Raw genomic sequence first — 11,808 nt, 5'->3', positions numbered from 1 at the left:
GTGTTGTATGAGGAGTGGAAAAACGTGACGTTAGCACCGTTCTGGACTCTACTCTTCCCTACGTTTATGATATTTTCGGGCTGGGATTACGATTGAAAGCTCATGGCTTAGTCCGTCGATAGCAGGATGACCCCTTTCCGCTTGAACTTTGTCCATCTATTTCATTTAAGGTAGTTGTTTACCATTGTTGTTTTTTCCACATTATTATTTGATATTTGTGAACAGATCTCTGTGAGTACCACGAGTAAATAATACAGATAGTGTTAGAGAATGTTTTGGGGAACATTCCTTGTATTGTTATCTGAAAGAGTGAATCAAGTAAAACCCAGATATAATCACAACAGAATTCGATTATTATTTAAGACGTTCGTAAAGTTAGTCTTTCTGAGACAGATCTACACAGTGTCACTTTACTGTTATTTTTTGTTGGAGACATTTTTGACTAGTTACCTCGCGAAAAATACACTGGACAGAATATTTCATATCTCTTATGTTTATTTTAATCACATATGATATCTAGCTGGATTACTAAAAGTGTGGTAAAGAGCAGATTGTCCAGCACGAGAAAAAGAAATCGTTCCGTTGCCCATTTGAAACCGGCTGCCGCTGTCGGTCACAATGTCTCACTCGAAGTATTGCGTTCCAAGTACACCTATGAAAATTTTTGCGGTTCTTTTCGTTCTTCTATTTTCGTCGTTTCAGTTCTTCTCTATCGACATAGTGATAGTTGTAATGTAGTCGTAAATTTGTAAATTGTGCGTCTACAAATACATGTCTTATTTCAAAGTTCTTTCTTTTAATCCTATCATGATTGAAGAGTAATTTCTTTTCGACAGTTGTGGCCACTTATTCGTAATCTAATTTTTGTTCTACTCTTACCTAATGTGATACTACAAGTTATCATACACTCCAATAATAAATTACTTATGATTACACCACATATTACATTACATCATTACTAATCAAATAAATCGATGCCCGAGTTTGGTGCAGCCCTTATCAGCTTTTTTGATGCATGGTGCTCATCGTGCCATCCGTCCTTCCTCTTCAATTGACTTTTTTTTAAATGAACGGCCCACAATTCCTTTTTGTCAAGCCCAAATTACTTTGCACTTGTAGTTGCGGGAGAGCGTAAATGTAATCCCAATTTCGATACCAGTTACAAGTGAATCATGATTTTCAATGAAATTTCATGTTTTTTTCCTCTATTCTGCAGATTCTTCCTCAAAAGACCAATGTCCACTTATGCTGATTTGCTGCGAGCTCGATTCAACTGTGAGGAAGTGTTAACTGTGACCAAAGGGTTGCCTATAAAAGCCTACCTTCTTCCAAGTACTGATGCACATCAGGTATGTATTAGAGACTCAGCTAATATATACATATATATCATTTATTGTAAGCGATAGCAATTGCACATCTTTCCAATCACACCCCTCAGAAATTCCTTACAGATTTTTGTATCTTTGTTCTGTGTTCGGTTGCTGATTGATTTGAGCGCCGAGTTTTTTCCATACTGGTCGATTTTCGTATACGTGGAGACTTATTACTTCATAACATTATGATTTTGGCACACTGGATACAAATTAATGCGGTAGCATTGAAGTGTTAAGATTTTATGACTGTTTTTTAGCTACTATTTTCAATGCAAAGCCTTGAACTGAAATCGTTACACGTGACTGAATCTTGGACATCATTATTAACATGTCATGTCCGAAGCTTAAGCACAGTTATATAACTGAAATTTTCTGGAAATGTAAATACATGTGCGCAAATCTCTGCCTGATGTTTTTTTAGTTTGTGTATTTAAAATTATATGATCAGGTTCTCTTTTAAGAGCGAATACCTGGCCGAGCACGATTTCCGTGTGAAGTTCCTTACGGGCTTCACTGGTTCTAACGCTTATGTCGCTGTTACAGATCAAAAAGCGGTACTGTGGACAGACGGGCGGTACTTCACGCAGGTATGTTGTGGTTGCTTTGTCGTCTGATACTAGTGCTGCGCGCGCTCATTTCCAAAAAAAAAACATTTGTTTTGAATTGTTGTGAAACTAAATTTACGTTTGTGAATGATCCACAAGAAGAGCGACATAAATAAGATACCTACTGAAGACTCTAGGCTGCTGAACAACTGGTACCACCGTTTACTCTGCTGAAGCAGGGTCAAGCAGACTCTATCACAGTAGAAGAGTTCGTTGTAGAGAATCTAGACGCTGGAGATTGGGTAGGAATCGATCCGGCACTCCACACTTATGGTTTGTCTCATTAAGTGATTGTCCACTATTTTCGGTATGTAGAGCTCGTACAAGATTTTGTTCCAGAGGGAGGTGAAAAATTAGTTAAGACGTTGAACGGTATGGGACTACATGTTGCGCCTCTCCGGCATAATCTTGTTGACGAATTCTGGAAAAATCGGCCACCGCTTCAACCAAAAGGCGTAAGTGCTATTTCCTTATGAGTGTTACATGTTTCCATCGGGAAAAGAGCTAGAAAGAGCCTTAAGAAAAAGTATCAAATTTTCTGCAGCCACGTTAACCCTTAAGAAATGAGAATAATACACAGAAGGACGCTTGATAATTGCTTTCAATAGTGAGCAGTTACTTGTTGTTCACGCTTCGTTTCCAAGTTGCCTGGCTCTAATTTTACGCATTAGCAATCTAATTCTTAATTTCTTCCAAGAGAGTGACGCAAATAGCTAAAATGATCAGGTATGAATAAAATCAAAGTTTATGAACTCTGAAATAGAACTTCACACTTTTTATTTATTTATTTTTTTGCAGCCTATCGTTTTGTCCGTCGGAGAACATGGACGCAAAACAGAAGATAAACTACGGGACTTACGTGAACGTATTGCTAGAAAGAAGTGCAGCTCTATTATCCTTGCAGCCCTTGACGATATCATGTGTAAGGATTTTATTACGGAATATAAAGCGTACATTAGAGATAAAACTACGTTGTGTACAACTTTGACGGGGATTCCGCTAGTGTGAATACAGATTCATTTCACGTCGAGATGTTTTGCTGTTAGACAGCAAAGATGATGGTTGTTCCTAGGATTACACTTGAAAAGAGTCACAAACATGCGCGGTTTTGGATTGTGGGGACTGGAATTTATCGGCTCATGTGACAGCAACGTATCCGTTGCAATGTACGCGATTTTTCTGACTAAGACACTATTCTTCTGCCTTATGTCGAACTCCTGTTGCCCGGTTAACAAAAGTAGCCGTGCCCATACTCGGCTACACATACAAATAGCAGGGTTAAAACGACATGAAGCACCGTGCAGCTGCCTTAGCTGCTGCGCTCGACGCATCGCGGTGGAGAAAGCGGTTGAAGGCGAAGTGGGGCCATCGCGAACTGCAGCAAAGAACAGTGCTAGCGTGGTTCCCTTCTTGATCCTGACCGCCACGGTCCACTTCACCGTTTGCGAGCACAACCGCTTGCGCAACTGCACTGTGCTTCACGTCATTTTGACCCTACTATAGTGTGTCTTACATGTTATGAGTACAAGATATCTTTTCAGGGCTTCTCAACATCCGTGGATTTGACATCAAGCATAATCCTCTGGCCTATTCTTACCTATTAGTAACTCCGGATGAGGTGCACTTGTTCATGGATAAAGCAGATCAAACGGTGAAATTGTTAGCCCTTTCATTGTAGAAATGTTTCATGAATAATTGTCCTCGTATTCAGATGCGAACTTATCTCAAAGACAATCAGATTTTGCTTCACCCATACGATGAAGCCTACAGTTACGTGTCGAACTGGAACAATCAACAAAAAGCAGAACACAAACAGAAACATAGAGTATATTACTACTTTCGAGGGAACAACTTTCAAATCTGCAAACAGAACAAACAACTGTTAAGGTCTTCGTGCCCACCTCTACAAATTACCTATTCGGCAGTCTCTTTGAATCTGTCTCTGTAGTGGATGGCAGTCCGGTGCAAGTCATGAAAGGGGTGAAGAATTCCGTTGAGATGGAAGGCATGCGGAGGAGTCATGTTCGTCGTTTTGCCTGGATTCCTTTCGATTTTACCATGTCTTTATTAGGATTCATTCAAAGTATTGTTTAATGGTTTACAGATCCGTGATAGCGCAGAACTGGTATGTTTTTTGATGCAGCTAGAAGAAAGACTGCTCGAGGGACATACCCTAACTGAAATTGAAGCAGCAGCCAAAATTGACACTATGAGAGCTAAACTGGATAAGTATGTGGATTTGAGGTGAGTTGAGCCGGCAAATTTCTCCATATGCTCTATTATTATGCATGCATATCTTTGTAACTTCACTGAGGCTCGCTCCTTAACTACGAAGACGAGGAATGTGTCAGATGGAAATGTCTCTATGTAATTAAGTAATAGTATTGGTAATAGTAGTAGTAATTCTACTTGATTTGTCCCATTTATCAGTTTCTCAACAATTTCTGCATCTGGTGATCACGCCGCAATGCCACATTACCACAGCGAAGGTGAAGCTGGCAAACGGTTAGTGACAGCTGATCAAGTGTATCTCCTGGACTCCGGGGCGCATTACAGGTGAATGTACGGAACACTGCTCATAACTCATATACTGAATTAATTTTAAGAGATGGTACAACTGACGTTACACGTACAGTATGGATACGCAAATGTTCACCAATACCAGAAGAGTTTATCAAGCACAACACACTAGTCCTTAAGGGTCACATTAACTTAGCCAATACCGTGTTTCCTCACGCCATACCAGGTTCAGCACTTATGCTACGATCCTCGCTAGTAATTTTCATGGTAAGTTTGTACAGGTATCCGCCTGGATACACTCACACGACACGCAATGTGGCAAGAAGGGTTGGATTTTGGACATGGAACAGGACATGGAGTTGGACATTTTCTCAATGTTCACGAGGGTCCAGGTAAATGAGATAGTTGTAATAGTCTAAAAAATGAACGTGCAATTTTGTTTCTAAAGACTGCTTTCGCATTTGCTTCTCTATCCCTTAGTCAACCTCACAACCTCATATGAACCATACAAACAAGGAAACGGGGGATGGGGTGTCAAAACAGAAAAGGTGTTAGTTTTTCTATTGATAGGCCATACCTGTTCTTTCTATTTTCTATAAGCGATGTTTCTGGAGCAATAGGTTTTCTCGTGAGGAGTAGGTGAAGTGTACCATTGTATTTTCCTGATTGCAGTTAAACACCTCTATTGGGCTGTTCAAGGCACCACGCACGAATTTAGTTTCTGTGAAGCTGCGCACACAAAATTTCGCTAACCTCCTTTTGAAAGAAAAGCAGCCCTAAATTGACACAATTTTTTCTGCAAGCTACCACTTTTTTTCCTGCAAAATATGGAATTTCTTGCACTACTTCCCAAGTTCGTGCTCATATTGTGAACTTGAAATAGAAAGACAAGAAGGAAGTTTAGTCTTGCTTTTTGCTACTTCATGTACTGACAATGATTAGCTCTTTTTTAGCCAGCATTGGTCACCGGCAAAATGTCTATGGTTCCGACACTTGGGTGAGGGAAGGAATGGTACTTACAATAGAGCCCGGCTACTACCTTGAAGGAAAATGGGGTATTCGAATAGAAAATTGTTACGAGGTGAAGTGGTTGTCATCCAAACTCATTCTCTGATTTCTTCCTGAGTGAGGAACTTTTTCTGAGGTTTGACATGAGCCAAGAAGGCAATTAAGACCTTTCGTATTTAACGGCATCACCTCACGAATCGTGGTGCGGAGTTCCGGTGGAGTGTTCGTATACGGGATCGTAGATTATTGGGAGAAGGGTGATTTCGTCCATTTCTTCCTAATTGCTGTAGAAAACGGTCCGGAAGATACGGCTTCGAACGTTTCGGCGCACTATTTTCCACAAGGAGTCCGATTGGAGCGCACCAGCCTTGTGAACGCGCGCATCTTCTGAGCTGTTTCTTACGGCAATTAGGAAGAAATGGACGGAATCACAGCCCTATCCATAATCTACTATCCCGTGTACAAATACTCCTCCTGAAATCCACACCACCTCAGATTCGTGATATGCTACCTTTAAGCCAACTTTGTTTATCTACAAAATCTGCCTACAAAAATAAACTTGTATATATACAAAAAGCTTGCTAGTGCCATGCTAGTTGCTCTTAGGAACCCTTGTTCCATGCTGAATTTTTACTTAGGCTGGTGTTTTTAGGTCGTCAAGGTTACAGTCCCATCAGAGGCGGACTTTCTTGGATTCAAGCCGTTAACATTGGTGCCAATCCAGACAAGCTTACTTAACAAAACTATGCTGACGAAGAAAGAGGCAAGAATTTCTCGTTCAATCCAAGTTAAATTCGTTCAGAGCGTCTAGTGATATATCAAACAAACTTCAGGTTGAGTGGCTGAATACTTATCATGATGAAGTACTATCAACAGTAGGAAATCATCTACAGAAAGCGGGTAGAACGAAGGAATTGGAATGGCTTAAGAAGCAGTGCGCTCACATATGATTTATTGTTTATGTTTAGTCTTTTTTGATAGATTTAACGGGAGCATTACGTTGACATTCAGTTGCTGATGTGATATTTATTAATATAAGAAATATAAAGTTTCAATTGATCTTTCTCTGTTTTTTTACTCAGATTTTTGGCATAAATCTATGGAACGGTCTTGAGGTTCTATTGTAAAACAGCAGATTTGGAGGAAATAGTGCAGAAACTGGTATTGTTGCTTCGACGAAATCAAGAATTGCTATCTTAATTGATAGGAAAAGTTTCTATTTTTTGCAACAAAAGCTGACTCTTGGCATCTCCAACATCTCATAATCGTTAGATCCACATTTTTAATGTAACTGATCACAAGTGGATTGTTTTCGAAGATGACATATAAGAAAGACCCAGAAGAGCAACGCCTTTTCACAAATTTAGTATCGTTGAAGGGTGCACAAGTACATATTACATTATTGCTCGAGAGAAAACTGAACACATCTCTAAGATGGAGCTTTACGGTCCGTGGCGAAACACTGGAAATCCACTATTTAAATGCTGCATACTTCGAAATTGGGGCTGCGTGTGCCAGTTTCATTATTACCTGCTCGTGGTGGCGCTGCTTCACCTAAGCACAATTAGGTGCTGGGAACGTACACACTATATAATCTGCACTGTTATATGGCGAAAGATTCCCATACATTGCAAAAAGGTGCTGTCCAGCACATAGCCAAATCCCATGACCTGAAAGGTCAACTGCCTGAGGGGGAGCATGGAATCTTTCTCAGCAACCATTCGTTTCGTCACACTGAACTGCCAAACACTGTCGAGTGAACCCAGATAAACCCTCCTATCCAGGCTTTTAAGATATCTATGTGTGAGCTTGCTGCGCTGCAGAAAACACGCATCCGAGATCGGTCCGCCATCGGTGTTTCTGGACTTTGAAACCGCTTTCTACTCTCCTCATCGATGTTGTCTCCTGAACGCGCTTCGCACCGGTGGAGTACCAGGAAAGTTCGTTAGCCTACTTGATGACATGAATTAACGAACAACTGCTGCAGTTCGAACACCAGCTAGATGTACAACACCGTTTGACATGGTCATTTGAGTACGACATGGTATAGGGTCCCTTTCTGTTCAATTTTGCCATCGACGACATCATGCGAAGAACAGTTCATCACTGTCCTGCCGACATCGCCCTAGCACCATCAAGTACCGCTTGACTAGTCTCGAGTGCGCCGAAGATATCGTCATACTCGAGCAAAGCAGTACTAAACTTCAGCATGTTGTCAACCTTATTTCGAAGCTGTCTGCAACCTATAATTTACATTTACACCCTGATAAGTGCAAGCAAATGTTGGTCTCTTCGGGAGGTCGAACGGGAATCATTATGGGAGGAGTGCAGATCGAACTCGTCGATGAGTTGTCTTACCTGGGTTCTATGCTGAAAAACAACGGCTAAGATTATTTATCAAAGCTGCGCTAAGGAAACTTCTGCATTTAACTTCTCAGAAAATATCTGTGGTCGACCAAAGTCATTAACGAAGTCAAGCTGCAGGTCTACCTATCCGCAATTTGCCCCATTATAATGTACGGATCAGAGACTTGAAAGGAACCGCTTGTGGTGATGGAGTGTCTTGATTGCACGCAAAAGAAGTTGTTTAGACGGCTGCTCGGTTACTTTTGGCTTACGGTATGCCACAATGAAGAACTTTATGCGGAATTCGATGACGTGTACCGGCGGATGACACGTGGAACATCTTGCGCGGCCATCGCAAGTGGCTACAAAAAATCGTCTTCGCTTCTTTGGTTATATGGTGAGGAGACCAGCTGAGGCCCTTGTTCAGTGAGGTCTGAGGAGTTTCTCGGGTTTAAGCTGGGAAAGGCCACCCGGACGACAAAGGAGGTTCTAGACTGAGGTGGTGAAGAAGGACTTGAGGACACCCATCCAAACACACAGGATAGCCAGTTTAAGCATGAAGTAAGGTATCGCAGGATATAGAATAGCGACGAGTTGATTCTGTGCAGGCTCCCGCAGAAGATCGAGTTGGGCAGAGCTGTGTTCAGAGACGATACACCTCGGCGAAAATGCGGGCACTCGCATCTTCGCCGAGGTGTATCGTCCCGCCGAAGCAGTCAAGTGGATAAGTCAATACCTCAAAATTACCTCAAATGAGAACTCTCCAGGAAGAGGAAGAGTTAAGGGGTGTATATGACGAGTATGAGTGTGACCATGTTCATTATCCTCTGATCATCTTGAAAAAAGGGGTGCGAAACGGTTTTTTGTACTTTTCTCTTACGAGATGACGTCACCCTTGTATATAGCCCGGTTCCCTCGGCAGTCTTCCCATGTAAACTGTAAACTGAAGTAAACTGATGCGGCACGAATGCAATGGTGGCGCGTTGTAAGATGCCTCGTAGGAAAATTACAGGAAGGGCGTTTCTCACACCGTTTTTCTGGGTGATTTAGTAGAATTGAGCGCGAATATGATCGCATTCGTAATCTACACTGTTAGTTCTATCTTTTCCTGGAGAAATCTCAACATCGTAAATTTCGTGTTATGCTGCCTTCAAACTCTGCTAGCGTACACGAGTCTACCATATATTATGTACTTAAAATGAAGTGGATCCTTTCAAATTACGTCAACATACTAACTTCACACAACGTTCGATCATCGAATACATATGTGACTATGTGTGACTATTGAGTATTAGAATCATTGAAACATCAAACATTCAAATTAGCAAAGGAGAGGAGTCTCTCGAGTTAAGTGTTGTTTTATCAGTTATTATCTATAAGATTAACATGAAATACTTTTCCTATATTTTTCAACGGTCATTCATATAAAGAGCAATGATCGATCAGTGATATGTTGCCCGTTTTGTTCGATAACCTTTGCCATCTTTCAGTGAGCTTCATGATTCCTCGTTCATAGAACGATCTGACTTTATCGGCGAAAACCTGAATAAGGTGCCGATTGTCAGTATCGTTTGAATGCTATACCATGGAAGAAGTGAACGAAGCAGGTGCAAATCTGAAGGCGCAAAATTAGGCGAATATGGTGAGTAGAGTAACACATCCAATCTCCAATCAAGCTATAATGATTTTTCACGTACGATCAAAACTATGTGTGTTTCTCGTGTTTTCGTGATGGAACAAATCTCCTCCACGAATAACGAGCTCTGGACGTTTCTGGATGATAGATTCATTCAGATTGCTGAATTGCCTACAACACATATTCAAATTGAGTGTATGGTTGCTTGGCCGGAGTTGGGAAAATTCGACACCATTAAAATCCCACCACACCAAAAGCACAATCGTCCTCATATGAATGTCTGCTTTCGATATCGTTCAAGGCGAATAATCATGTTGGGACCAAGACCGTTGTGGCGCATCACATTGTTGTAGATAATCCACTTCTCATCTCCAGGTATCAGTCGGTGTAAAAAAAGATAATTATCCTCGCATTTAATGAGTATCGCATGCGTCATGACTTTTCCGTCAATCCGATATTATTATGTGTTACTATTGCCCATTACCGTGGCTTGCATCAAACTGCGACAGACGAGAATTTGGAGCAAATCGGCCATTTTCATTTCAAGAAGAAAATCAAACTAGACTACCACCAGGTTCAAGTTATTCGCCAGTCTTCTGCTCGGTCTCAGGGTTCTGTCTGCAGCGCTAATCGGCAGACGGCATGTCGTTGATATTCTCATGCACTTCCGCGCGTAGCAGACAGATTAACGTAGGATTAACAAACTTCATAGCATCGATCACATTTTGAAAGCATTGACCTTTCAGCAACATATCTGAGCATGAGCGATCACCGTTTATACTCATGAATGTTTAAATTGCATTGAAATATTGTGACTTGTTAATCTCCACTGCAAATTCCATCCCCTCACATACTCGCCGTAGAGTAACAACTAACAATCGCTCGGTTACCGATGTGTTGGGTCTGATTCAGTCCTCGAACTGTTCACGCCAGATTCGCTACCGATTCAGCCGACCCACAAATACCGCAAGCTAGCACAAACACCATCACAGCCGAGCCCAAATGTCCATGACATGCCGTGAGTGGCACCAGGAGATAAGAAGAGGATTTCTAGAGCGGATTTTAAAGTGCTCATTGTCAGTTTCTCGCTTTCATACGTTCACCTTGATTCGTTTCGAGTGAGTGAGATGATCATGACTGCAGCTTATTGCGTCTTTCCCGTTCCGAGCTCTTTCTCCTTCCTCACTGTGTCAGCACCTTTCATTCGCCAACACGCTTGTTTAATTCGAATTTAATGGGGAACTCATTGTGACTGTATGTCTAAACGACAGAGACGGAGCCTAATATATGGTTTTAAAATTTTCAAATTTTTACAGAGTACAATTTTTTAAAAATTGTAACTATAATGTAGCTCCATCAGTCTCCTTCTCCTTCACGTTGTCCTGCGGCTCCGTTGCAGAATCAGGAGAACAACGGAGATCATTGCGTTACGCACATGTTTATTCGAACACTTTTAAATTGGTGGGTGTACAGTGGTAAGAGGTTTGGCTGCGACTGTATAGTCGATGGTTCGAAACCGCCTCAAAGCCAGCCAAACATTTCACCCTTTCGGCTTCCATAACTTAGCACCAGACTTGTCGGCTTCCCTTGCCAGTCGTTGTAGGACTATACACGCCTTCATGAACCGCAAACGACGAAAGTCGAACGCAGTGGCGCATCCGAAATCGACTGATCTACGCGGCCATCCTATTCCTTTATCCCCTACACTTTCAGCTCTTTTTACACCATTGTTAACGATTGGAAGATAGTGCTCGCAGAAAATCATGGAAATATTTTGTCAATTTCAACATCAGTAGTGAGACATGGCCAAAGAACGCATGAAGTTGTAGTCACAAAACTGGCAGCAAGTGAGAATCTTCTAGAAGTGACATTCATCCCTTTGCACTATCCCTCTCACTCCTCAAAGGCAGCACGTCACGAAATTGACGATGTTAGGGCTCTCTGGGACAATATAGAGTTCGGGCTGTAGATTACGATTATGCGAGTGGCCTCGCTCAGTTCGCTTCAATCGTCCTGAAAAACGGTGTGGGAAATGCCTTTAGCTCCTACGAGATACATACATTAGAACGCATTGCCCCCAGACACGCGCCGCATTCACGTAGCGGGCGATCGGCAATCAATGAGATCTCTTCAGCAGCCTATTCGAGTAAAACCAATGAATAAGGTGCTGAGGAGCGGAGCGTGTGCAAACGTGCGCGTTCTACCGTATCTCGTAGGAAAAAAACGCCGTTTTTCAGGACTATTAGGGGGAACAGAATGGAGCTGCGCTCATAATCGTGATCTACAACCCTATATTTGCCTATAGAGACCCCAACATCGT

The 11,808-nt window shown here is 41.8% G+C and overlaps 1 protein-coding gene across 2 annotated transcripts; it reads left to right on the top strand.

Moving 5' to 3' along the window:
• Positions 1-126: 126 nt before the first annotated feature.
• On the top strand, positions 127-6,456 carry RB195_005511 (uncharacterized protein; the record flags this gene model as incomplete). 2 transcript variants are annotated; one of them, XM_064178054.1, is made up of 16 exons in its annotated part: positions 127-170; positions 1,217-1,349; positions 1,835-1,960; positions 2,116-2,251; positions 2,318-2,433; positions 2,777-2,900; positions 3,520-3,629; positions 3,690-3,803; positions 3,866-4,000; positions 4,083-4,222; positions 4,409-4,483; positions 4,585-4,724; positions 4,780-4,890; positions 5,452-5,579; positions 6,159-6,269; positions 6,340-6,456. In XM_064178054.1, the coding sequence occupies 16 exons, from the start codon at positions 127-129 to the stop codon at positions 6,454-6,456; spliced, it is 1,860 nt and encodes a 619-aa protein (XP_064035139.1). The 2 variants fall into 2 exon arrangements, with proteins under 2 accessions (XP_064035139.1, XP_064035140.1); XM_064178053.1 differs by having other exon boundaries at positions 4,409-4,534.
• Positions 6,457-11,808: the final 5,352 nt, after the last annotated feature.

The sequence above is a fragment of the Necator americanus genome, chromosome I, assembly GCF_031761385.1.
Source record: "Necator americanus strain Aroian chromosome I, whole genome shotgun sequence".
NCBI classification, from domain to species: Eukaryota; Metazoa; Nematoda; class Chromadorea; order Rhabditida; family Ancylostomatidae; genus Necator; species Necator americanus.
This window is presented reverse-complemented; position numbering and strand designations above follow the sequence as displayed.